Below are 27,626 nucleotides of genomic sequence, written 5' to 3' on the forward strand. Positions count from 1 at the left end.
AAACAAATTTATAATCTGTTTCTTAAAATGGAAACGTGGCTAGATTTCTCTTAAAAGCAAATGAAATCAGACAACACAGAGGAGTAGATTCAGTAAAAATATTGGAGTAGTTAATGGTGTTTTGCATTTTAAAACAGTTTTTACTGAGTCATTTACTATAAACATGGCAAACGAGATGTATTCACTTTAAAGGCCCTTCTATTGTGTTTATCAAATAACTGTTATAGTATTTACAATGCTGTATTGAGTTGGAAAAAATCTGAAGCTGTTTTGTGTATTTTCCCTCAAGGTTAAAGCTTTGAATCATGGGATAATGTGTGATATCTCCAGGGCTTCTTGAAACAGTTCAAGAACATGCACAAAGGACTGTGGTTTGTGCTATATTTGCACAGAATTTAACATCATGTTCCTTTGGCTGAAGAGCAAAGATGAAAATATCAAGGAAAATATCCTTTGCTTTGCTTTAGCACCAATGTATACATTTTAACAAAAAAAAAAAAAAAAAAAGCTTTAACTGCTTTGCAAGGCGCAAAAGTTAGTCACGCACTATTTTTCTCTGTCGTGATTTTTCTTCAAAACTGCCCCATCAGCCTAGCAGGAGGAGTGAAAGGAAATGTTCTCCAAGTAAGAGCCATCCTTTTTTTTCAGTTAGAATTTATTTCTGAAAGAAGTTACTTGTGGTTTGTTTATACCACGGCAAGCTACAGTATTTAAACTTAAAATATTTCTCACATTTAGGAAAGTAATTGTCAAACAAGTATTTTGGTCAGTTAAAAGAAAAGCTGTAGAAAGTTAAAACTTGTTGGTTTGCATTGGTGAAGTGTAACATTCTGGCTTTTTTCAACAGAAAAATCCCAAGAAGAGCTAGGAGGTTCTAGAATGAGAGTTGTGTTCTTGACTTTGATTAATTATGATTTCTTCTTAACTGCTGGGCAGAGGTTATACAAGCCAGCTTGCGTTTGCATTAGGAAGTGAGTTAACTCGTGCTCCAGAGCTTTACAGCAGCATCTGCCTGCCTAAAGCTGGGTGCATCTGCAGGGGTGAGTGCCCATTTCTCACACTGCACTCCTGCAGCCTGCAGGTCAGACACGACACCGTGCACAGACGTGTTTCTGCTCCGTGCTTTTACGGGCAGCTGTAATCCCTCACAAAAAAAACCAAAGTTTACATTTGTAAGAAAATACCTTAAGTTCTCGGACCATGTAATTAGCTGAGGGAAATCATCACAGTTCTTGCGTCCTCTAATATTTTCCTTTGCTTATGCTTACTTCAACGTTTGCTGTCAAGATTAATGCATGTATTATTTTGTAACTCACTGCTGTCTGAGTTATTGTCTTGGAGTGGTTTCTGTCTGTATAAATATGCCAGTTCGAGAGCTCTTGGGTATTCCCATATCCAGATGCCTCACAGTTTTTAACGTATTTCTCCTCAGAGCCACCCACAGAGCCATTGCTCAGGCACACAGGGAATAAACAACTCAGCTGGGGTCACAGAGAAACTCTGTGGTAGACCAAGAACTTGAACCCTGGCTTCCTCAGTTCCCTGACTGCTCTTTTTCCTACTTTTTTAAACTCACTCTTCTTACGGGGAAAACCAAATGTGCTTCACTTCATGCTTGTTTAGTTCCTGGGGTGGTGTGTGCGCTGTATATAAGGAAAATTTGCATGTATCCCATGCCCCTGACGTCTGTGAGAGATGTTTGTGTCATGGGTGAGTGGTCTGGGAGCTGGGTGCGAAGCGGGGCTCAGTACCAAGCGGTCTCACCTTACCTCGGGTCTTGGCTGCGCCCGGGCACCTCGCGCGCTGGAAGTCTGCAGTGTTGGAGGGGGCTTGCATAACGTCCTGCATCGCAGCGGGGGGAGGGGGGGGGGGTGTTGATGCAGTGCACCAGATTTTATCTATATTTCACAGTCATTCTGGAGTTTGTCGAGAAGCCAGGGGCTGACAGCCTGTTGAGTGACCAAGGAAGGGATGGAGGAGTCTGTTTGATCTCTCCAAGCATTTGGCCTCTGGACATTTGTAACCCTGCTTCTATCTGGAGTTACATTCTTTCCTGTGCAGAAGCAGTGTGGTATTTTATGAGTAGAAAAAAAAAAAAAAAGGCGAATTCGAACAGCTGTGTTTCTACCCTGTAGAATTTGCTATCTATTTAATCTTCACTCAAGTAAAATACAAAGTGCTGGTTTTGATCTCTTGTCTTTTTAGGAAGTCGTTTGCGAGCGTATTTTCAGAGTCTTTATTGTGCGTATGTGACAGCTTGATATGACTTACTGGTTCTGCGCTTTCTTTATAGCCTTACTTAAATATTGTCTGACTTGTTTTCCAGATATTTTCAAAGGGTTTATGAAAGCTTAATATTTCTGTAGTCTCTGTACATGAGTGATTGCATGCAACCTGTTATGATTCATTCTTCTAGAGGGGTTTTTGAAGTCAGCACATTACAACCTAGTTATGAGTTGCAGCTAGTTCTCCAGCATGCTGCATCACGCTTATTATCTCGCACGTTTTACAGCTCTGCTGTGCGCAATCTTTGGTGGTTCCGTTTGGCAGTGGGTCAGTTGTATACTTTTACTCAGCTTTGTTTTTCTGTTTGATCTGTTTCTTCATCGGTTTATGTTGGTTTTGAATGGTACAACTGTACTCTGAATAATTTGCCCAATCAACACTTTTTCTGGCATGAAATAGAGTGCAGAAAAAAGCCCATGTAGACTTTTGAAGGCAAAGCCTCAGCCTTGGAGAACTGTTATTGCTCCATTGACTGCGGTAGAGTAAGTGCAGGTTTAGACGAGCTGCAGCTGTCCCTAGTGAAACATTGTGTGTACCTTTATTAACCTTTGCAGCTTCATTTTTCATCGGTGCCTTCGGAAACAAGCAAAACGTGCTAGTGAAATGGCGGTCTGGTTAACAACTAGAAGGTTGCCGGAGAAAGACAACAGACAGAGCTTCCAGACCGACTGCATTTCTTCATGACGGTGATGAATTTTGCTCAGGCTGTTTCTCATTGCTTTGGCTTTCTGTGGTCACTCCATTAAAATAAGCATCAAATTGGACGGCATCTGCCAAATGCAACAACACTTTAGTGTTAGAAATTGGAAATAAGGGACTAGTTTTACATTGAAGTTAACACTGAAGCTGTTAACCTACATCCTTTCTTTCCCTATTAATACGGTCAGCTTCAAGGCTGGCAACACTGATTTGTGCAGGAGGTGGCTGTCTCATGGGCATGTCTAAGGCTGTGCTATTTCCATCTCAGCGAAAAAACATAGCACAGTTATGCCAACTGAGAAATACACGAGATGCACATCTTTGAGTTGTTTGCAATAATAAAACTACTTCCACGCACAATTTCTTCTTGTAACTGTGTGACTGCATTAGTGATTGCCTTCACAGAGTATCTTCTGTTTTTTCTTTTGTAACTCCCTCTTGGATTCAATCCAGTTGTCTTCAGGAAACTCCTGGGGCATTTGGGTTATTTGTTCCAACCTTTTCTTCCCTGCGTATTTTGAAATTATGCTCGAGAAACAAACAACAAGATGTGATTCTTGTCTTGAAGAGTTTAGAAGTTAATGTAGGGCGGCAAAATCAAGCCATGAAGAAGTGTGTTAAGATTAGAGTATTGGTGGTTAATGAGTAAAGAGCGAAAAGAAAAAAGATGGTCCTGGATAAACAGACCAGCTGATGAGGTTAGGAGAAAAAGGTTGCTGAAGAGAAGTGAGAAGCTGTTCTGGGTGTAAGCGAAAGATGCAACGCTGAGAAAATAATAGCGGGGACAATGATAAGGGAGGAGTTGGAGGGAGCAAAGATGTAGTTGGTGTGGAAAACATACAGAGTATTGTAACTGAGGAAGAAGCTTTTTGAGTTTGCAGTAATAACAGGAAACCACTGGAGAAATTCAGAGGAGATTTTAGCAGTTCACTTCAGGGCGGAGTGGAGAAGAGTCAGGAGGCAGGGAAGCTGGACAAAGAAAAGCAAGGACAGTCAAGATGGCCAACCAGTGACAACGTCTCAGCAGTCAGCAAGTGCAGAGCTTGAAGCTGCTGAAGAGAGAGAGGACAGATTTAGACACTGAATTTGTGCTGTCTAGTTTTGCAAGTTGATTGTAAAACTGATGTCGTAAACACCTGTAAGTTTTTATTTTATCTTCAAGACAAAACAGTTTTAAAGCAGGGTCTTCCTGCCTTTAAACAAACAAACAAACAAACAAAACCACACTGATTTAGACTTTTTTTTTTTTTTTAATTAGAGAACCGTCTCTGTTGTTTGCTTCCTTTATGGGTTGTGGAATAGGTCCGATGTAGTATCTAGTCCTAGGTTTGAGATTCAAATGGGCAGCCTAGAAACTTGGCAGTGCTGTGCATTGTTTCACCAAAACCAAGTACAGAAACCAACGCAGGTTTCTTATCCTGCTGGCCAGAGGAGCTGGGATGTTTCCTGAAGGTGAAACACTTCAGAGGGAGGAAAGCGTGCCAACTGCTACAGTGAATGTCAGGAGCTGGAAGCATAAAGATCATGTTGGGGAAAAAGAAATAGCGCATTGCAATAACAGTGAATTGCAATTCTTCGGAAAATGTTTAGACAGATGTCTTCAGAGTGGAGGTAGGATGGGGAGATGTCATGGTTCAAATGATTGTACATTTGCTATGTATTCCCAGAAAAAGGAGAGGGGGCTGAATTAAACAAATATATCAGACAAATGCATTTTGAAGGGTATCTTGAGTTCAGTAACCTTACACGACCCAGAAAAAAACAGTTTCTTCTGAATTCTGCATTGCTGAGAAAGATGGTCTGCTTGGAGTCCATAAGAAGTCAATGCCAACAGGACTGGACCTACTGGAACATTTCCATAGTTTGCTGTGCTAACTTCACAAGGTTAATTTTGGGAACTCAGCATATTCTGGGGACATGACACGCTCTTCTGAAGTACAGAGCACCTCAGAGCCCTCGCTAGCTTCAGTTGCATGGTCAGCACTTCTGAAGCACAAAGAGCACCCAAAACTTTAAAGTACAATAAATAGTGAAAATGTTTGACCTGGGATTTTTCCTCCAAGTGTCAGGCTGTTTCCCAGAACTCAGGAGAGTGTTATTACTTAAGTTGTTTAAATACAATTTAAGCAAACCTATTGCTTCTTAACACTTTTTTTTGTCCTTGACTGGATGTAATCTTCCGTAGGAGAGGGGGGAAAAAAAAGATATGAATTTTGTTTAGTTTACTCCTCCATTTTATTTCTGTACATAACCCTGTGAATGGATCTGATTGTCTTATTATTGATGTTCCTCTGCTAGAAAGTTATGTGAGAGTCTAAAGCTTCTGTGAATGAGCATGGATACACTAGGGTAATATCTAAATTTGTAATATCTAGATTTTGAGATTGAGACATGACGCTTAAACCCAAAGGTCTCTGTCTCCATCTGTTGGAATGAGAAGGGCATAGCCCCAATGGCTGCTTGTTTGAAGAACCATCACAGTGAAACTGTTAACTTCATTTTAGGTGTGTCTTCATCCACTACTTTCAGTCTAACCCACACTAGCAACAGCAGTGACTTGGTGTTCTGCTTGTGCCATGGGGGCAGAAAATTTGTCTTCACTGGAAAACAACAATTATGGCAAGACTTTTTCAGGTGCTCAAACATCTATTCTGCTTCCTTAAAGACAGGCCAGAGTACTTAAAAATGTGTGCGACTTAAATCACTTAGGATCCAGTCTGGCTCCTTTTGAAAGCAGAGGAAACACAGTCTGACCTCAGTAAGAAACAGAACTGGGCCTTAGAAACAGTTGACGTTCTGTCCTGCTTGGACCAAACTACACAAACTGCATGCTGGACATCCCTGCCAGGGGCTTGAGTGCAGGGAGGTGCATAAGCCCCCTGGGAGCTCCATTTCAGAAGTTGGTTCTTTACATTTCTCCTCCCGGGGGCTCTTTTGCTCTCTGCCCCTACAGTTCTTTCACCAGGGAGTTCTCAGCCTTCACCTCTCCTCACCTGCAAGGAGTTACCCTGCGGACGCCACAAGAGCTGGCAGGAATCGGGCAACCTCTCCACAATGCCTGCACTGCCCCGTGCCTGCTCTGGGGAGGTGTTCCACCTCCAGACTTGCACTGTTGCTTCAGGGAGGACATTGCATGCTGCACTGATATAGCAGAGAGTTTCCTGGGTCGATCTGTTGGAACCTTACTCTGTGATTTGGATGAAATGTGTTTACAAATGTTGACAGAGTAGGTCATAATATTCTTCCACTCATATGACAAAGGGAGAATACTATTTATAAATGTTGGGACAGGTTCTTCTCTTCCAGTGATAGTGATAGTTACATCCATGTAAAAGGCAAAGAAAATGATTTTTTTTTCAGTTGTCAGATATCTTTATATCACATCAGGGAATTCAAAACTGTCCAGTGATAAAAGGATTTCAGTAAATGTGTGAAATCAAACATGAGGAATTAAGGGACAGGTTTTGACAGGTTCCCAAAATGCATATGGACACCGACTAGGATTTTCAGTGGTACTCATTTAATGCGTGTGTGACTTCCTTGGATGCTTCGGGAAATTGAATCACCTCTCTGGTCATTATGTGCTTAAAGACCTATAAAGATCGTCCCTGTATTTGTTCAGTAAGAAAACTTCAGCCTAGTAATCATTTGATTACGAACCTGCCTTGAAATCACTTGAGTTTGTTTGTCATCTAATTCAGTAGTGATCTGCGAATTTCAGAGGTTAGTAGGCTAACCCCACTTTCTTCTGTTATCTTTTGCTAAGTCTCCTTCCCTTCTGTAGGAGAGGTTGCTGCTGCATGGCAGCAGGCGTGCTGAGGCTCCTGGCAGGCAAAGCGGCCATTCCAGACGGTAACTTGCTCATTGCCAGAGACCCTGGCTCTTCCGAATTGCCCTGGTTGTGCTCGGCAGAGGAGTCCTGCAGGGCTAGCACAGCAGCAGCCTTCGCAGACTGTTTGGTCATTTCTTATTCCTATCTGTAATGGGTCTGGTAGGGATCTTCATCCCTTGGGATTCATGTTCCTTTTGAGTTAGTAGTATGTAGAAGGTTGGAAAAGGAAAGGTTGGACGTGGTGCGTAGGGACATGGTTTAGTGGGTGACATTGGTGGTAGGGGGGTGCTTGGACCAGATGATCTTGGAGGGCTTTTCCAACCTTAATGATTCTAGGATTCTGTGATATTTTTAATAGTAGAACTGAGTTCTGCTTGGACCGGTGAGGATTTGGTATGCTTGCGTAGAGCCGCAGACTTTCCCTGTGTCCCTTGTCCTTCCAATCAGCATCTAAAGAGGTCAGGGCTCTAGGAGCAAGGAGTATTGCTCTGACTTCGTGTCTGTGCCTTGTCTTGGACTTGCCAACTGCTGGCAAAGGGTCTGTCATTTGAGATATTGAAAGTGGTCAGTACTGTCTTAAACAGTTCCATAGCACTTTTCATTTCTTTGTTGCGTGATATTGTAAGCCACTTGTCCTATCTTGGGCAGTGTTTTAGAGTTCTTGCATCAGAATTTACCTGAGGGTTGATTTATTTTAGCTTTTCATGGATACAAGAGTACATTTGGCTTTGGAAAGGACAATGTTCCTTTGACAAATACGTTTGACAGGTATTTGGAACTTCCTGGTTTTAACGTAGTGCTCATTAAGTTAATTAACCATCTGCCTTTGGTTAAGCCACTCGGTAAATATAAGCTCATATCACTTCCAGGGGAGGTTTTATTTCTGTTAGCGAATGGACTCTAGGCTTTCGACTTCCTAACAGGTTATTCAAGAATAGCAGGCCTACCTTAAATACATGGTTTTTGTGTTGCTCTCAGTAAAAGTCTCTCATTGCTGCTTGAGATGTTGAATGGGCAGCGGGGAGGTCCTAAGACCGTTCTCTGGTTTGACAGTAGCGCAATTGGTGGAACAGCGTTGGCAATACTGGTTGTAAGAGTGCTGTGGATTCACAGACCTGTACATTCATCCACACAAATATACACTCTGACAGCGTAATATATATATCTAAAAAAAAAAAAAAAAGGCTAGGAACAAGGTTGTCAAAGGAAGTTTTGAGATGGCAGGTTTAAAACGAAGATGACATTTTTTCATGCACTGCATGAAGCTAGAACTCAGTTTCAGAAGACACTGCAGATGACCAAATTTTACGTAGATCCAAGAACTGAATACAGGAGTCAGCAAAAGGAAAATTCATCTGTACTGTCACAGAGATGTGCAGCTCGTGTTGTGCTGGGGGAACCCCTCAAGCCACAGGCTTGTGGGACGAGCCTCTACCTGCAGGAAGCAGAGACTGGCCATGCACCCAAGCCATGCACCTTGATCCCTCGCTGCTGGAGTGGAGATGCTGGCCTGGGTGAGCCTGTCGTGTGGTGTGCCAGTGCCTTTTCTTTTAGCAGTGCTGCATGGTGGTGGTCCCTCTTCGGGCCGAGGTGTTGCTCTGAAGCAGGAGTGGGGTCTGGGAGCAGGGAGCTCACTGCCGAGCTCTGCCCTCAGGGCACAGCGGTGGGTGCAGACCAGGCTGCCTTCACTGCAGGCTTCACCTGCTGGGAAGCTGCCGCCGCACTGCTTTGGAGGAGGAGATGCCTCTCCTGGGCTGGCTTTACTAAAGCTTGGTGGTATTTTTATTCCTCATATAGATTTCAAAACAAACCAGAGTTGTTGTTGCTTAGCTACTGCTCTGGAGTGATGGGCTCTCACCATGTTGCAACTCAAATCTTAATGTTGCATTTTTTGCTTGTTACAGTCTATTTTTGCTGGCAGGCCTTTTATGCAGACACTTCTGGTGCTTTTTGATCAGCAGGAGTGGGAGGGCTGCATGCTGCTGGTTTGAAGCGACAGAAAGGAGGCTGGCTTGGGAGGGTCTGAGAAAGGTTCCGCATAAGGAACCTTGCAGTAATACAAATGTGAGTTTGCTGTAGGTTCAGGGATGATAATTCTCTGTTGAAACTCTCTGCTTGGGGTGTCTGTATTCTTGTCATTACTGCTTGACTGTTAAGAATAGATTCATTTTGGATGGGGATAAACACCGGAAAGCAGAATATCTGACTCCCATCTTCAAGACTTCTTGAATGAGAAGCTGTAAATCGGCATTTTGGAGTCATGATGCTGCTTACTGCAGAGTGCAGCAAAACGGAGCTAGCTCAGACGTTTATGCAGTCAGAAATGAACATGAAAAAATCTCTAGGTTATTTCTGTTGAAGGAAACAAAGCCTGCTTAATGCCCACAGCCTGTACTTTTACCCTTTGGATGCAGCACTGAGGCATAAAGGAAGAGAAGAGGTTCTTTAATGGAGAGTATCATTGGAGAGAAAAATCTCCATGTGCACAGAGTGTGGATTCTGTTTGCTTCTCAGCCACTGCTTGAGAGTTGTGCCAAAAGGAGGATAATGCTTAGCTGAGCAGTGTTAGGTTTTGGATACTCTGACCTCAAGGAAGAGCTTTTCAGGGCTTCTGCAAGCAGAGCCTGCAGGCATATGTCCTTTGGCCACCAAGCTGTACCTCTGTGCCTCCTGCTCTCTTTTGTTCGTGGTGTCCCAAGCAGCACTCAGCCATATTTGCAGAATTAGCCTGACGGTCTTAAACACAGCCCCTCTCCTCTGCTAGGTGCAGCTGACAGCCGACATATTTCTGTCAACCCTGACAATGCTTAATTTACAGCCTTTAGCCACAAAGCCACTTTCTGGCATTGTTAGAGAAATCAGAGTCTGTTCCCATAAAGCTTGTTACTTGACAGCATTTATGCTGCATGAATAATACGGTAGTGGCAGCAATTTGCAATTAGCTGTTTGAGCTCTGCCTATCTCTGCATGTCCCTGCCACGTGCCCCACAGGGTGCGTGGCTGGCTGGCTGACCTGCTTCCCTTTAAAATTGTATTTCTTTATCTGTTCTTTTTGAGCTCACAGGGGGAACTGTGTGACTCGGATAACTAAATGGTTGAATGAAGGCTGCAGAGTTTAGATCATCGCTTTGGATCCAGCTGAGCTGCAAAGCCTTCTCCTGGCCCATGTGTCAGCCCGTGGTCCCCGAGCAGCCCCTGGGAGGCAGGTTGCCCACCCGCGGGTAAGCCTCTGCAGGGAGGGCAGTGGCCCAGCACGGGGACATGCAGGAGCAAGGACAGCTCCCCCTCATCCGCGGAGCTGGTCCCTTCTGGCAGGGGTTGAGGTGTTCTGCCAGGGCTGTGCTGCAAAGCGCTGGTTGTACTTGACAAAAAAAGCCAGCCTCTGGTCAGGAAGTGTACCTGAGGTTCCCTGCTCCCTGTTAGGGTATGGAAGGTATCTGGCTCTTGCCTTCAGGGCATCTGCACCAGCACCCAGAGGAGCGTGACATTATTGGAACCCGTTTGAAGTGCTGTAATAATCTATATATAATCTGGTTTGTCCCCTTTAAGTCTGCCTTCGTACATCAAAAGCGACCTGGCAGGCTAGATGAGCTGGTAACTCTGTCTGGAAGGCAGGATAGTTGAACGGCTTCCAGGAACGAGGGACCCCAGGCCGCAGCGGGAAGAGAGGAAGAAGGTGGGCAACAGGCGCTTCCAATTCCTGCCTCCCGCGCCGGAGCAGCACCAGTGCTTCTCCCTTCCCCCAGCTGAAGCCTAGGGTTCAGTGAATCAGAGCTATAGAGCAGAATTGAGCCACAGCCAAGGAGAGGCTCTGGCTCCAATCCACCAGCTAAAAATGAGCAAAGCTTTTGAGCCTGACTGGAATCTCTCACAAAAACAAACAAACAAACAAAAATCCTTCTTCAAATCCTTGTTTCATTCCCCCCCGCCCCCCCCCCCCCTTCTTCTTTTGGTAAAATTGTTCATTGCGTTTTCATCTGTTTTCCAGATTTTTCGTTTCCCCTTCCTAATTATGTCTATAAATGTATCTCTGTACGTATATGCGTTCTAGATGTTTTCAGTCAGTCGTGGAAAGTGTTCCTTTCTGTGGTGTTTTCATTGAGACAATCAGGGGCAAAGTTCTTGTGGCAGTGCCAGGTCTAATACCACAGGAAGAGCTGTGTCCGCTGGAAATACCACAGAGAGTACAGAACCCGCAGTATTTTCTAAAAACACAAACTGGTTTTGAAAGCAAGTTCAATACTGCAAAGTCAGCTCAGATTATTATTTTGTCTTGAATTGTTTATTCGGCTTCGTGTTGTTTTTTAAAGGGGTGCTGAGGAACATTGCTTACGTTAAATCTGGTTTTGCCACCGTGCCCTTCCAGTTAGAAGTGCAGCTGTAAAGTAATGGAAATGTCAGGATTGCATCATTTCTAGTCCTTCAGAGATGCACGGCTCGGTCAGCAGTCAGGGAGCTGCTCCACCTTGAGTTTTGGTTGGCGCTGCGTCTTTTTGGGTTTTGCAGTCTTTATACTCCAGCAGCATTCAGTAATTCCGCTGTGGCCCTGATTTCCCTCGAGTTGTATCTGTGAATGAGTCCCACCGAGATCAAGTGTGCTACCCAGTGCACGAGTGTTTGCAGGATCAAGGGCCCCAGTGTGTAAAGAACATATCATGAGTAAATAACCTTACGGGGAGCAGGTGAAGGGAGCAAATCTCTGCTATTAGACTGAACTCAGTTCCAACTGGTCATTGGCATAGCATGGGAACACTCTTATTTTCCTCCTCTACTTTGAGAAGTAGTTTGGGAAACACTGATTTGATCTTTTTGTTTCTCAGGTCTAGTCAAGACCACAAGCAAACTATTAATAAACCGTTTCTTCCCAACAGTCTATATCACAAGAGAAGATTTAAAAATCTGCAAAGAATTTGGAATACCCAGGGAAGCCAGCAGTGAATACTGAAGTTTGGAAATACATCCTCATGTTTTTGGAACGGCTTTCTTCTGCAGCAAGAACAGCCAACTCAATGTATTATTAAGTAAATGATTTCCCAGTGACAATGAGTTAATAGCGGTTGTTGTGCAGAGGATAACAGATGGCCCCTGGAGTGAAAATACTCCTGGGTCTCGGCTGACGTTGTAAGCCGTACGAACACAGCACCAGTGGGTTGTGAATGGTACAAAGCCAGGAGTCGGAGTCTTCTCTTGGGATGATGTTTGTTGTTGCAATGTGAACCTTGCAACTGTACGCCTATAGACTCTAGCTTAGGGAGGTGACTTCAGCTGCCTAGTGTTAGATGTCAATTTACAAGTTTTTACTGCTTTCACCAGTGCTAGATTTTCTTGTTGCTTAGTTATATCCCATGTTAACTCTGGTTTTCAGGTACCGCTGGGTGTAGGATCATGGTGTTAGTGCTGCTCAGCATGCTAAGAAGCCTTCTTGTGTAGCCTGGAACAATTTTTTTAAAGGCCTAATACTGTGCTTTAAGGATCTATTGTCCTCAGTCATTAAAAAATGAAAAAGAAGGAAAATGTAAGGTAGTTTATTGTATACTGTTTCCAAGGCACTGCTGGTCTGAGGGGAGAACCTAGTAGCTTTGCAGAAAAAAGCTAGTGTGTAAACACCATGAGTGTCAGCAAACTGCCAGGGAAATCTGGGTGCAGCTCCCTGGCCAGGACATTTCTGCAGAGATATATAATCCTGTTCCTCTTTGTCTTTAATGCGTCAGCATGGTTCACTCAGGAATTTGTGGTGCCGCTGGCTCTCTGGGATTTGTGACTGATCCCTAGCTCTCTCCGGGAGTCACTGTGACGGATCCCTTATGAACATGAAGTCGTATCAACAGGGCAGTGTCATCTTGTGGGAGCTGCACCTGAAGCCATGCAGGTTTCCGAGGGCTCCTGCTGTTACGGTGGCTGTTTTGGGGTCTGAGATGACTGAGGTCCGTAGTCTCTCCTGAACTTAGGTGAGCCCAGCCCTGCTGTTTGTGTGGCAGGGCTGTTCTTACCAACCATATCTGCTGCTTTCCTGCTTGCTTGTCCTTGAAGGAAGGGTCTTTTTTTCTTTCTAATATCAAGTTAAAATCCTGTTTAGCTGCTGTATATTTTCTCAGTACTTTCTTTCCCAGTCACTGATCAGCGAGATGTGTGTGTACATGCAGATTCTTCTTTTCTAATTAGCTTACTCCTAATGCCCAGTTGGTTCATTGTCATAATCCAGTTTTATGTGGCCTCACAATCCTCTTGTGCCTCTTTCTAAGTGATACAATGCAGTCAGCTCCAGACAAAACCCTGCAGACAATTCTGTTTCTAAAAATGCACTTATTACAGGTTTGAAGTTGACACATGTCAGCACTAAGCAAAGCCCTCATCTTTTCCCAGCCCACAGTAAATATGACACTCCTCATTCAAGCCAGCTCAATCCATCCCTCTGAGAGTCTGGGAAAACAGGCCTTGCAGGGAGCCCAGAGGTCAACAAAACAGGCTCTGTTGGACAAATTAAATAGCAGAGCAGAAGTTTTCAGAATCTATATGGTTTAGCAACAAATCACATACAGTAGACAGCAGGAGTCAGAATATGTGCTGTAAATGAGGCATTTTGTGTGCAGTTTTCTTCAGGTCCCCTAGATATTTAGTAATTTATTGCCTTGTAGAATTTTCTAAATAAACCCTTAAAAATGAGGCAAAGGTAACTAAATCAAAAGCAAGATAGCACACAGCCATGTATGGGAGTCACGGATAGCGAATGCAACCCTGGAAGGCCAGCTCGCATCTTAGTCTTCATGTTGTTTATATGCTATGTGCCATTTTCTGCCAAAGTAAAGATTCCTATCGTCCTGGTGGCTTTCTTGGATGCCCAGTAGGGCAGATGCCTTGTACATATGGAGGAAACTGGAAAAATCTGTGTTCTGCCATGTCCGAGTGTCCTGTTTCCCTAAGAGAGATGTCTGTGGAGTCAAATCTTTCAGGGTTTTAGTATTGTCTGAGAATAAATAAAAACCAATCTTTTCCACAAAACAAACTTTGGTCTTTTACATACCTACATACATATATAACAAGGAGACAATGCAGACAGTGAGGAACAGAGGAAGCAAATGTACAGCCATCAGTAAATACGAAAAGCTCGCTTCCTTTCTGCCCTGACCCCACTGACCGAGCTCTCTGGTAGGTGCCCCCCCAGGAGCTGTTGTCCCCAGGGGCCTGGCTTTGTCCCTCTGCTCCTAACACCTGGAGCAGCACCCTCCAGCTCTGGGGGAGCAGGGCAGGACCTCCAGGCTGTCTGCTTCTGTGTGCTTTTGGAAAGGACTGGTCTTCCCAGCATTGGTCCCTCTGCTTCATACTCCCAGGGCTCCTTACAAGAAGTCCTCTCTTTCAAGGGGAAGTTCAGGTTTGTTTATTTGTTGTTTCCCAGTGTAAACCAGTCAAACGGAGTTGATAATACATAGGCAGGGGGAGGGGAAGGGAGAAATCTGTGCTATCAAACATACTGTTTGACACTGCCGGCACCTAGGATGGCAAGTCGGTCCAGACACTGGTCACAGTAGGGTTAGACAAAGTGTGAAGGGATTCAAAGTCCGTGCTACTCAGTATGGTCAGTGGGGTTTGCAGCACTAAAGGATTTTGCAAGTGGTTCCAAGGTCCGGGGATGTTTGAGCTCCTGGCTTGCCTTGCAGTTGTGTCAGACTCCTCCCTTTGCTCCCCTGGCCTGGCAACGTGGACTTTGCTTCGGTTGTGGCTGGGTTAAAAAGGAACCAGTCCAAAGCTTTTTTTTCTTTTTTTTTTTCTTTTTCTTTTTTTTTTTCCTCCACTGCACCAATTTGTGATCCATTACCTAATGCTTTCCCATTCTGAGCTGGGCTCTGGACCTTATTGCTCAGTCTCAGAGCCATGCCCTACATCTTATGACTCTCTGCTTCCTGTCTTGCTTGTGCCTTTTTTTTTCTGGAAATTTATGACCATTTGCATTGTGATAACTGCAATGCAAAACTTCCTTGCTAGCAGGAAAGGTGTTCGCTGCTGTGTGCATGCATTTGCACTGAATGCCGTGTGCCAATTAAATGTAGAAGCATGTTAAAAAAGTGTCTTTCAAAGTAAAATTCAGTAGCAGATTTTGTCTTAACTTCCTGCTCATTAAAAATAATCTGGCAGTCAATTAAAAGCTTTGCCAAAAAATAACATAGTAATCTTTGTAAAAGTGTAATATGGTGTTCAAGCTACATTTTGCCAGAAACCATTAGTTGGAGACATGTTCATGGCCAAAAAAAGGGAAGAGTTGTGACCACTGAAGCTTCCCTTGCACCCCATAGACTGTGCTTTGTTCCTTGCACTGGAAGAGAAGGAGTTATGTTCTTCTCTAAATGAGGTCTTAGCCTTAAACTGTAAAACCTGCTTTTTTTCCTGAAGGGACTTGCCATTAGGATGGTACGCTGCTTTAGGCCAGGGAGAGTCCCTTGTAAAGTAAGACACGAGAGACTGGGGCAGGCAGAAGGAGCGGCACTGCCGACACCTGTGCCTGAAAGCCGCTTTCCTCTCTGCCAGAAGGGAAGTTGTGAACTGGTTGCGGGAGTTTGTAGGCAGTCATTTTTCGGAGGGGAACAAAAGAACGAGTCAGCCCAAGTAGCTGGGGTGTTGAGGTGGATTGACGAGCTAAGAGAAGGAGCTCTCATCTGCGTGGTTTGAGCCACAGTGGGCCTATTATCGAGACTTTCGTTTCTGCAGCTGGAGGGGGCAGGAGGAGGTGTCAGGGCTCTGGAGGGGGTGCAGGACTGCTGGGACTGCGTGGCTGAAAGCGACCCGCAGAGACGCTGTGCGGACATCAGGCCCCACCGAGCTGCATGAGGCTCCAGCTGAGGCAAGGCGAGGAACGGGAAGGTTCCTCTCCTAGCTGCCCATGGTCTAAGCGGCATGGGGCCATGGGGTATCCCCCTTTACTTGTGCTTGACAAATGAAGGAGAACATTTACACTGCTTTGTTGTATCGGCACGTTCATTCCGTAGTGTAACAAGGTTTTGGTAGTTTTGTGCTGTACACAAGTGTATACCTTTAGTCTGATAACACAGCGTGATAAGGTTAATATGATAATATTAATGTACTTACAGCACAAGGAATAGCATTGATGGGTATTCTTGCCCAATAGATTCCTTCTCAACTGCTCTACAGCTACTGAACCAGCTTGACAGCTACCAGAAAAGAACATGAGGATGGGAAAAGTGAACAGACAAGTTTTATAACTACACCTTTTGAAGACTTTAAACTGCCACATCCCTGACTGGACTTCTACTGACTAAAAGTTGCATATGTTTTCACATCAGGAAGTCCTTGAAAGTCGGTTTCTCTCCTACTTTGCTGCCAAAACCCAGCGCAACTTCTCTTCCAAAAGCTGACAAAATTACAAATGCCTGAAATTGGGAAGGGCAGCGGCAGGACTTTATGCAGGGGATATGTTCAGAGTGGGCTGCTGTAGCTAAGGGGTAACGAGCAGGTTACTCTAACGAGCAGGTTACTCTGCACAATCTCGATTGAAGGTGGTTACTACAGTTTTGAAAGCTGGGTGCTCCTAAGCCTGCAGTTCAGTCGGTGCTTTGAATGAAATAGTAAGAGGGAGTAAGATAAGACTTCCACGTGGTGTTAACTCCAGGATGGATAAGGTGATCTTGAAGAAGGACTTAAGCATTAATTACGTTTTTTACCCAGGAGTACTTCAGGCAGGTTTATATAGGTGCTGAATTATCCCATGCTCACTGGGCTTACTGACCGCGCTGAAGACAGTGGGAGTCTGTTTTAGCTCTAGAGGGCATTTGGGTGCCTTTATGTGAAGTTTGCAAGCTGAACTTTGGGCTTCACAGAACTTGTAAACAGAAAAAAATGAAGCTTTTTTTAACTGAATTTTACTGATGCCGAATTCATTGGTTTCTGTGGAATCTTTAATTCTGATGAATTTTCTCTTTAGCCATGGCAGTGTTAAGGCAGGTTAGCTGAGCTGAGCAGATGAAAACCAAGGCTGCATCAGCAGCACGCAGGCAGGGAGCCTGAGGTCCCCAAGGATTGCCTCGCCATGCCAGAGCAGATCTTGCAGGCTGTCATGGAGTTTGCAGTGTCATGTGTGACGAGCAACAAAATGGAGAGTCACACTGCCTGGCCAGCTAAGGAAATAAGCACTGAATTTACGTCCCCTTTGTACGTGAGCTTTAGGATTGTTACCTGAGGCTCTCAAAACGGGAGGCACCCTGAGCTGGAGGCCATGCATGGCTGTGCAGCCTGCCCTCTCCTTTTCTCTGGGGTGAGCTCTGTGTGCTGCTGAGCAGTTGCTCTTTTTTCAAAACCCTAAATTCACATGCTGACTTTTGAGATTACTTTTCAGTCAGGGCATGGTTGTAATTATTTTTAAAGTATTAAAGGCCTAAAGAGCCAAAGTCAATATTTTTTTATGACCTGTTTAATGCCAAACATAAAACCTGAAGATTTGAATCCCCAATCACTTTTGCATTTTTCTGCTTTGGAGCTGGGGATGGCAGATTTAAAAAGTTGAATTTCAAGTATAACACATTTTGGTTTTGATATCCTGACTTACTCTATTTTTGTTTAATGCATTCTATTGGATTAACATTTTTTTTTCCATACGACTTGCTCACTATTCCACTGGCTCGTAGAGCAGTGGATTAAGGACAAAATGAGCAGATCGGCAGAGGGGCCTTGAACAAACATGGTTTTGGCCTTTTCTGTGTTCTGGGGACATAGACAATTACTGGAGTAGGAGGGATGACCTGGGTCGTGGAGGTCACTCCTCTGCTATTATGGTCAGCCACAGCATTAAATGTCTTTCATAAATGCATCCTGTACCATCTCAAAGCTAATTACTTTTCAGCCTTTCCCTGTTCTATTAGAAGGCTGTTCCAGATCCTTCTTCTTCTGAAGGTTTCTAATCCTCCTTACTTCGAGCCTAAACCTACTCATGGTGAGTTGATACCTATTTCTTCTTGTGCTAAGGTTTTACTTTGGCATCAGTTGTTCTTTTCCCTCCTGCTCTTTTTCTGCTCCAGCGTTTTGATAGAGAGCAGCCATGTATCCTTCCAGCCTTCAGTCTGTAGACTTGTTCACAGGCTTACACAGTAGAAGCTGGAAAAGGGCAGGGAGGAAGGACACTTCACATCAGAAATCCAGATCGTTCTGTCATTGGATATTCTTTGGGCTTATTCACTGTTCTGAAAAGCTTGCCAGTGTTGCTGATGGATGCGGTGTCAGAAGCAGCCATGCTAGACCCAGTTAACTGCGTCTGTCCCTGGTCCGTTGGAAGCACTGCCTTCCACTATGGCCAGTGTTATTTCCTTGTACTGCACCCTGCTTGTCTCCATTGTTTGCTCCATGTGTTACATTTGCTCTGTAAGATGCTGCCCATCATTTTGTTGTGTTGATATAGCACAACCACATCGCAGTCTATGAAGAGGGCTCTTGGATATTTGGGCAGTACAAATAAACATGAGTAGTGGAGCTGATGGAAGAGCAAAGCTGCAGAGGCACTTGAGGCTTTCCTATTGCACAAACAGCAGTAAGGGTTGTTAGAAGGAGCCAAACCCTGCAAAGAGAGGCTTGGTTTAGGTCTCCTCATCTAAGACTGTGATCGTTACACCACTTGGTAAGTGCTGGTTAGGTGCCGCTGACTGTGGAGGCACCGGGGGACTTTGTGCATTGCATAAACAGCGGTGCCTGCTGTGTGCCAACTGCAGGGCCCAGCAGGGCATGGAAGATCCCCAGGGCTGCTACGAGGTGTGCATAACACACGGCCTGTGAACAACCTCAAGGACCAGCAGGCATGTCTGCGGCACTGAGCATCTATGTTTAGATTAAAATGTCTGTGGATCTTAAAGGTTCTGTTTCTGGGCATTTTTGTTAGTGTATCAGCATCCTGATTTTCTTAATTAAAACAGTAAATATATTTTGAGAATTGTAGTGAAGCTTGATATTTGAGGAGAGGAATAAACAGGGAGAGTGGGTTAAAAGCTCTAAAACAAAGTGAATGAAACTGGCCTAGATATCCTTTGTGCTTTCCTTAAAGTGTTTTGTACCATTAGTACATTTTTTTTCCTGAATCTGTGTTGTCTATCATGTAAAGTTTTGACTGAGCAAGTCTTACATCTCATGCAGCAGGGCCGTTCGTAGGAATAAAGGACACAGGTATAAGGAGGAATCAAGGCCTGTGTCTCATGGACTGCAGGGTCACTGATGTAGAGGCCAAATTTCTGATGTTTACGTGTAATATCAACATTTAATGTTACAATGATGATTAATAATCACGACCATCTCATGCATGTCCTCCTCGTATTATATTCCCTGTAAGATTTTATACTAGCCAGTTTTCTTTGGACATCGCGCTTGCCAATTACTAGCGTATGAACGATAAAAATCTGTGATTCAGGTATGATAATGTGTAGCAGGCTTTGTCCCCCACCTTCTCCCCTCGACACGAACCGCTGTTCAGCCGGGCAGCTCTCCGGGCCGCAGACTCCATTGATTTATTTCGTGCAGGCTCTTTGTAGCGGGCTGCGTCGTTGCTATGGCAAGGGGAAAACACAAACACTATAAATGAGTAATGGCGATAAGGAATTGTTAGCTGGCAACAGGGATGATGCGGCTTGACCCTTTGTGATATTTCTTTATTGTCTGAGGACAAACAAAGAAAAGAAAGGGATGGATTTCATCTGTCACAGGAGCAATGTCCAAGTGGAGAATATGTTGAATTGGGAAGGGATGCATTAACCCTAGGGCAGCCTTAGGCCTTTGTTACCTGTGAGAACACTGTGGAGCCCAAGAACATGTCTACAAGATGTTGGAATGAAGACTTGATTGCTGTTGGTCTGCCCTGGAGTGTGATCTGCTCTGGCCCACAACTGTTCCTGTAGAAATCCGTTGTCATCTCTAAAATGTTGGTCGGAGATAACTCCTCACATCGCTTTACCTCCCTGAGAGATCCCACTCCTCGTTCTCCTCTGGGCTGCCACCTGCCCCCCAGCAGGAGGGGCACTATCACCACAGGGCTTGTCCCAGTCAAACAGGGGGGTTGGATGCTTTGGGGAGCTGCTAGGGACCCGGCAGGGACCCCCCTCACTGCACCGGCTTTGCTGTAGGTTTGTGCAGGGTCCCGACCCAATGCAGCCTGCTGGTCTGGAGGCACTGCACAAAATGTAATTGCTAAGTCATGTGAAAAGTTTACAAAGAAAAAAAAAAGGGTTCGCTCACACACAGGCACTAGAAATTGTATTCTGAACATGGCCTCTTGCTAGCGTAAGTTTGTGCAGCTCACTGGAGTCCCATGCAGCCAAAGCTGGCAGTGGCTGCCTGAAGATCTGGTCCTACACGAGATTATTTGCTGACTGCTCGTTCAGCTCTGGTAGAAATGCTGGGGTGAATGCAGAGTTAAATGTGAAGGATTTTTGCTACAGTTTCACTTGGAATTGAAATTCCCAGATTTGTTTCAAGTTTAAATCAGATTGCTAATTGGGACACTTTTATTTTGTCCAGACTTTTAAAGGAGTAAGGGTCTGCACAGCAGGAGAGAAAGTATCAGAATCTAGTCATTCACGTTTAAATGAATTTGGGTTCTTGGGATTAATAATTGCAAAAGCAGTCAAATATCAGCCAGTGGTTTGAGAGAGGGCCAGTATAAACAGATGATGAGATTTGTGCTAAGCCTGTGCATTGCCATTGTTGCTTTTCTTGCTGTTTTTTTTTTTTTTTTTTTTTTTAAGTATTGTGATTTCAATGTCATCTGTTTGCGAGTCTTGAGTTTTTAGTGCTGGAACATGTAGAAAACCGTTGGCAATGAAATGTACTTCACCCAGCTGCAGCTGTGAAAGGTGCAACTTCCTAAGTAAAGGTGTAAAAAGGGGCAGGTCCTCACCTGGGTCATTTTTACTGCTGCCGGTGCTCACAGTCATTGATGTATTATTATATTGCCTATTAATAAGGTCTGTCAGAGCAGAGGTAGCAACAATAAACTGGAGGTACACTGCAGTACTCTTGCCTCAGAAGACACGGAGTTCAAGTTAAATTAACAAGAAGTGCAAGATGCAAGAGCAAAAGCACTGGGAGTGTTCTTCTTGGCCTGCAGCTGTAAAAATCTCAGTATGTGTTACCCTGACTTTTATGTCTGGCACGTGAAACATATGGCATAATATCACAATGGGAAGGCTAACATATTGTTTTGAAAAACTCAAAACCTATTTTTATGGTATAGAGCAGAGTTTCCTGCAGCTCAGGCAGAAGACTGTGAGAGCTGTGCCTGTTTGGGCCAGGACTATGTTCACTGTTTGTTTCTGTTGCATCTGTTGGAACACAACCACTGCAACAATCAGGGAGGTTGCGCTGAGAAACAACATGTCTCTAGGCTCCCAAGCGAGGCTGAGACTTAAGGCAGTGCTCAGAACAGAAGCCTCCGATTCTTTTGGGTTGGGATGCTGCAGTGACCTTAACGAGAGCAGAGCGTTCCCCACTTAGGTCCGTCTGGGTGAAGTTCGCAGCCTCCGTGGCATGCTGCAGTGCTAGTGCATATCAGGAGCTGAGATATATGGAGATGGGAAGCCTTGTAAATCGATGGGAAAGACAATTTTCTGCTAATTTGTTTGTCAGTTAATGTATGGAGAGTCAGAGAACAAAGAGATGGCGTATGTATTTACCAGTATCAAATAGATGTTGCTGAATATATCTCCTATTCCCATGAGAATACTTACTCTGTCTTCCTTGTTTCAGTTGCAAGAAAGTTTGATACTCAATTTATTGCTTTTTTGCTCTAAAGTTAAAGCCACAACTTCCTATCAAATAGAAGTTATTCTATTTTCAACATGATTCAAAGCTACCCTGGTACCGTACAATGTGTGCACACAACTTTTAAAAACTGTAGTTGATCATAGGCATAATTTCCCATTTAAGCCGTGTTGTACTCTGACCCAACCCCTTATAACAAGCCAAGATAAAAGAAGAAGCATTTTTCCATTCTAAGCAGTCATTAAGCATTACACAACTGTTTCCTTTATACTTTCTGGTCTGCCAGAGCCTCATTCAAATTAAGTAAGATAAGTGTGACCAGTTTGTTGTTTTCCAGTAAGCTTTTCTCTTTCCTTTTATAGATCTATGAAAACTTCTTTTATGAGTTTATGTGCTCTGGAGATGTCAGTAAGCGCTAACTGAGATTTGTATTTCATTCTGAAAAGTCGGTGAGAAATGTAATTATACAGTTACCTCCTGCTAGGATTTCTAGTGTCTTTACTAGAGCACATTGTTAATCCCAGCTGTTGTAATAAACATCCAGTGAAATTCTCTCTTTGGGGACTGACAAAATGGTCCAAGTGCAATCCTAAGAACAAGATGTAATTTGTATAATTCCTATAATGTCTAGGTTGTCAGACTGAAAATGAATGTGTACTATAGCCTCCTTTGTGTACAACACCAAGCCGTGATTCAGCAAAGCAGACAAGCAAAAACTTAAAAACTCTCTTAGTTTTAGTAAGAGACGAGCAGGTGTTTGTGTGTTGCCCTGGGCACAGTCCTTTTGTGGAGGTGCAGGGCCTTTGTTTTCAACAGAAGAGCTTCCATGGAAGTCAGTGCCTGTACTCTCTAGGCACTTCCAAGAAATTGGGATCCAACTGGTAGGGATCATCATGCTCCTGGATGTTTTCTGTGCCCAGCTGCTTCTCTGTGTGCGTGTGCATCCCTCCTGCAATCCCTGTAAAGCGTGTTCAAGCTAGACCAGCTCCTGCTCACAAGTCATCATTTATACAGCTACCATGAGTGTTTACAACCTTTTTGTGTGTTTTTATTTTTTATTTTTTTAAATGCTTGGACTTAAAGGAAAAGTAACAAGTCCTTTACTTCCACTAACTAAACAGCTTTCAGATCTGCAAAAGGCTGTGCAAAGTGAAAGGGAATGATCAATTTTTCGTGTCCATGGTGAATAGGACAAGAGATATTATAACGAGCCTTAATTATAGAGAATATTGGAGTTTGGTAGATTGGAAAAAGCTCCAAACAGAGAAGACAGTGAAGCAATTCAGTAGGTTGCTGAGTGTCATGGAGTTTAAAAGAGACTTAGGCAAATATGTGTTAAGGGTGACATAACCAAATGAATCCTGCCTTAGGACAGAGAACGATCTAGATAATCTCTGCAGATGCGTTCTAGCTCTATGATTTGACATTCTGCCGTGTGAAAGGACAAGCTTTTCTTGTAGTGTAAATTATTAATTTACTTCTTTGCCATTTGCAGGCTGATCTCTAGTCTCCAGCTACCTTTTGTGCTGGCTATACCTGTTTCTGTGTTTGCTGCTGTAGCAGGGCATGCACTGGAACCAGCGCTTTCCACCTTTGACCTTTGTTTTGTGCTACTTGCTAGCCCAGGTTGCTTTTGTCTGTCCAGGACCATAAGGCCGTGTGATACTCCAAATGCTCGTTTTCCTGTTCCGTGTCTCCTTTGAAAGTGGCAGCCCTGTATTTGGGAACTGGGTGCTGAAAACAGATTTCTGAATATTGATGGAGAGTCTGACTTCAGGCACAGGAGTTAATCAGGCTGATCCTTGCCCTTTTACCCTGTTTTGCTTAGTGCTTAACGCCTTTCTTGCTCAGATCAAAGTCCTACAGCAGTTGTGACCTATTTCTGCTGCAGTGGTGCAGTACTGCCAACTCTAGAGAACTAAAAATCTCTATTCCAGTCAAAAAATGCACTGGGTATGGGAAATGAATCTATTTTAAGTACAAGCACGCTTTGGTTCTCTCTCTCCTTACTGTTTTTGTGTTTGAATTGCTTCAATCCTAAAAGTTCGAGCTTATTTTTTTCTGCAGCTGCAAGAGGTAAAAGTAACCTTTTTTTGCCAGGAAAGCTGGCAATCTCATGCAGTCACATGGCCCCAGGAACTGCAACTCTGGCTTTGAGGAAAAGATTAAATATTGTGAGATCCCTTAAAAAGATGCTAGATCTGGTCACATTGCTACTCACTAGTGAAGAGAAAAGAATATGTTCTGGGGAGAACACATACCCAAGCTACTATGAGGAAGAAAATTCTGTCTAAAACTGCTTGGTTTATAAAGACTTTGTCAAGTCGGTATCATGGTCTTTCCCAGAGTAGTATTTCTGTGTTCTGAAATACCTTAGAGAGTGATTTCTGATACATAAAAGGTCAGAGTGTCTATGTAAAAGACCACCTTAAATTTACATTTTTTAATGTAGAATTTTAAACAGTTTTTAAACTTTCAATGTAGAAACAGTTGTTTTTTAATAGAAAGTAATTTTCAAGAAGAGAAATGCTCCATGGACAATTATATGTGGTGACATGAAGGGCTTTTATAAATCAAAGATGCTAAAGAATGTCTTGGTTCTTTTTTTTTAAACATAAACTTTATTTTTCAAATATACTTTATATTTCAAATATATATATATCCTTGGTGTGGATAGCCTGTTAAAGCTCAGGAAAAGAGTGTGGAATGATTTGGATCATGCAGGTCCTCCCAGAGCCCGCTCCGCTGCCAGCAGCTCAGGTCAGACAGTCCCGTGAGCTCCTTGGTTTCCAACAGAGCAGGGTCTCCGCAGGTGCCCGGCGTGCTCACTCTGTGGTGCACCTCCGTGGCAGAGCTCTGAAGAGGCGGCGCCGGCACTTTTTCTCTCCTCTGTTCTTAAGCTGGATAGGTAACAGGGAATCACTGAGGTGCCTGTGCAACTAGGGACTGACTGCTGAAAATGTTGCGTCCAGGCAGCTTCTTCCACTGTGCTCAGGAGAAGAGAAGCCACTGCTGAAAGTCATTTTAGACTGAGGATCATCAAGAGTTGCATCAGAAACATCCTGAATCCATAAATCAAATCTTTGTGATTTTCATGTGGTCCTTTGGTTATATTGATGTGACTACATTGTTTATGGTCCTTTTCTGCTTTTTAAGGGAGGTTAGGTTCATTACTCATTAATGATTTTCCTTTCTATCTTCAACTCTTGCATTTTTCTTGCAATCTGGGGTATTTTTCCCTAAGTAGACAGGTTTCTTTATCCCCACCTTTAAATGACATAACGTCATTTCCTGGCAGTCATTCAGTGTGTCCATCCAGCCAGAAACATAGATTTTTTGTTCAAACTCTTCTGCAATGTCGAAGAATTTTAAAGTATACATTCCTAGTATATGACCTCTTTGGCTATATGGTGATTATTAATATTATAGAAGCAACTAAGGAAATGACGTCAGTAGATAAGATGAGCTGTGCAATAGCAGAAGCTTTATTCACACTGAATACACTATTCATTTGGACAGAAAGATCATTTCTCAATTCAAAGAGGAATATTCTAATTTAAGGTCTAACTTCGGCCATATGTCAAAATCTCTACAGAAACAAAGCTTAGCACTGTGCAGGGAGCCCGTAAGAAACACATTCCCCTTTGTGGATGGCGAGTGGTAGGTGCATCTAACCCTTGGAGCTGTCGTTTTTTCCTCACAAGCACTCTTTTTATATCAGAAAACATCTCAGTTTAGTCCATTTGTAACTTAATGTAAAGTAACTCAAAATAGGTGTAAAATGGGGGAAATACCACAGTTAGTGGCCTCCAGCTTAACTCTCCCATAAACCTAGACTAGGTTTTTGTTACTCATTTGAACTGGTTAGAAAGTGCCATTACACTGCACAGCAGAAGTATAGTTCCAAAATACATTTCCACAAAACAAACCAATATATAGAAATTCAGTTAAACAAAGGTGATAACGACATATGTTCCAGACACAGAAGGCAAGAGGAGATCTCCATTTAGCTGCATGGCAAAGATCAGGAGGCGGTGGCCTGGCTTGCAGGGTCGGTCTCAGCGGTGTGGCATCGCAGAGAGGACAGGAGAATGCCCCGCGTTTGGCCGTACCTGGTGGTCAGGGCCTCAGGCTACCGGGAAAGGGGAGGGAGGTCCTGCAGAGGTTGCTGCCCTTTTCCACGGCCCCGTGTTGAGCAGACAGTAGGCTCTATCAGCAGATGGCTCGGCGCAGCCACCCACCCTTCCTATGCTGCTCCCGTTTCTGTGCTCGCACACAATAGCAGTCCATACTTTCATTTATATTCAAAACCACGTGCTGTCTGCCTTTGGTCACCACGCTCACCTCTATTGATATAAATCAGGGCTTAACAATGGAAGGCCCTAAATAAGAGTGGCATGTGGATGACAGGCTTGTATAGCCATGTAACTCCACTCGGTTGTGTCACAACACCATCGTTGCTGTTGCTGCAGGTCAGAGCAAGGTCTCTCTCCATATCTATCTATTAGCAGTAAGCTGTAATGGAAGGAAAATATGGAAAGGGAGTTGTAGTAAAATAATGTTTTCATCCTGGAGCCCGGCAGGTTTTGCAGAAACCTGGTCTTCAGATAAGTTATTAACTTTTTGACTGTTGTCACACCCAAGTGAATGTCATTCTCTGATAAATATTTTGGCATTCCTCCAGATCGATTTGGTTATTCTTGGAAGTTTTTGCTAGTAACGTATATTTTTAAACATTATCATGTAACCAAAGTTAGAGGACAGTTGTGTGTGATCAGCGTTAGACAGGAGCTTGCTTTCTAAGCCCTTGGTTCTTACGTTCAAACTGAGGAGCCAGGGAAGAATGAGAGAACTGGGGCGAGCTCATGCGGCTCAACAGCCTTGGGCAGGGTTAGGCCCCGTTCAGCCTCCAGAGGCTGTAGGCTTGCATGTGTTCCCATGCCTGGCCAGATCTGTGCACATTGCCTAAAAGAAGAAACCACCACCAAAGCTTTTTGTTACAGGCGTGTTTCTGAGCAGAGCGGTTGAGGCTTCAGTGGGCCAGATCTGAAGTGGGATATGCGGGCACATAACATCCAGTCTCCAGTCAGGACGTGCTGAGTTGTTAGAGGTACTAACGTAGGCCGCGAGCCAGTGTAAGCTTCTTGAGAGTTCCCATGCTGTTACTGGTGACTGCTTGCACAGTGGCATGTCCTGGGAAAGTGGCCTAGGCCGTGCTTGCACAGTGCTCACTGTTTGTCCACTACCAGCCAGGTGCTCGAGAGGTCCGTGAGGAGCTTCCACCACAGCCTGGAGGGGCTGGCAAATGCGACCAAACCTATGGGTTCATGGCGTGCCCACCTGTCCCAGACTGCTTGCCCACATTTACTTGTTAAGTCAGAAAGAACAGTATCTTCTCTTTTCCCTTACTCAAGCAAAACACTGCAAATTAGTGGTAACTCTTCCCAAACCACAAATTAATTGAAACCAGGAAAATTGTGATGTAAGTAGAGTGACGAATAAGAAGCAATTTGTTGTTTTTTTTTAGTGCTTTTTGTTTTGCTTTGTTTTTTTTGTAGACCTGCTCTTTTTTATAGGCATTTGTAGCAGTTTGGGTGTTATGTTTTTTGTCTAGCCGTTTGTTAGCCTATGGCCACTTGCCAGTATTTAGGAAGAACAAAGTCTGCTCAAGTTACTAGAGTTACATTACAGATAGATTTGGCCCAGTGTGTTTGCCTTGTCATTTGACTGCAGCGTTGACATGGTTATTGGTGTGTCTTCCTCCCCAGGATTACATATTACTTCTTGTGTCTCCAAGGAGAGGAGAATTTGGCGAGGAGCGCTGAGAAGCATCTGGCTTTTTCCTGTTGTTCCATCTCTCTCATACTGAGAGTAAGGCAGTCTCGTGGACAGCTCTAAATTTAGCTGCTAATTTTAATCTTAGGAGTCTATTCTGTTTATATTTTGGCTAGGAGGGATACCTGGATGAGAGGAGAGTCCTGGGATTGTACTTACTGAATTGCATCCTCCCAGGGAACATTCCTGTGTATTTTTGGTAAGATCCCCAAATCTTCCAAGATCATAAAACCCC

At 43.9% G+C, this 27,626-nt stretch overlaps 1 protein-coding gene across 6 annotated transcripts in view; it reads left to right on the forward strand.

The window, feature by feature from the left end:
• PDE8A (phosphodiesterase 8A) overlaps positions 1 to 27,626 on the forward strand; it is a 172,617-nt gene that overhangs the window by 87,109 nt on the left and 57,882 nt on the right. The window contains exon 1 of one of the 6 annotated variants that reach the window (XM_035554822.2): positions 17,671 to 17,753. The exons of the other annotated variants lie outside the window; for them this stretch is intronic. Within the exon in view, the coding sequence (XP_035410715.1) occupies positions 17,751 to 17,753 (3 nt within the window). The 5' untranslated portion in view covers positions 17,671 to 17,750. Of the gene's footprint in view, positions 1 to 17,670; positions 17,754 to 27,626 lie in introns of those variants that run through there. 6 annotated transcript variants of the gene reach the window in all.

The sequence above is a fragment of the Cygnus atratus genome, chromosome 11 (assembly GCF_013377495.2).
Source record: "Cygnus atratus isolate AKBS03 ecotype Queensland, Australia chromosome 11, CAtr_DNAZoo_HiC_assembly, whole genome shotgun sequence".
NCBI classification, from domain to species: domain Eukaryota; kingdom Metazoa; phylum Chordata; class Aves; order Anseriformes; family Anatidae; genus Cygnus; species Cygnus atratus.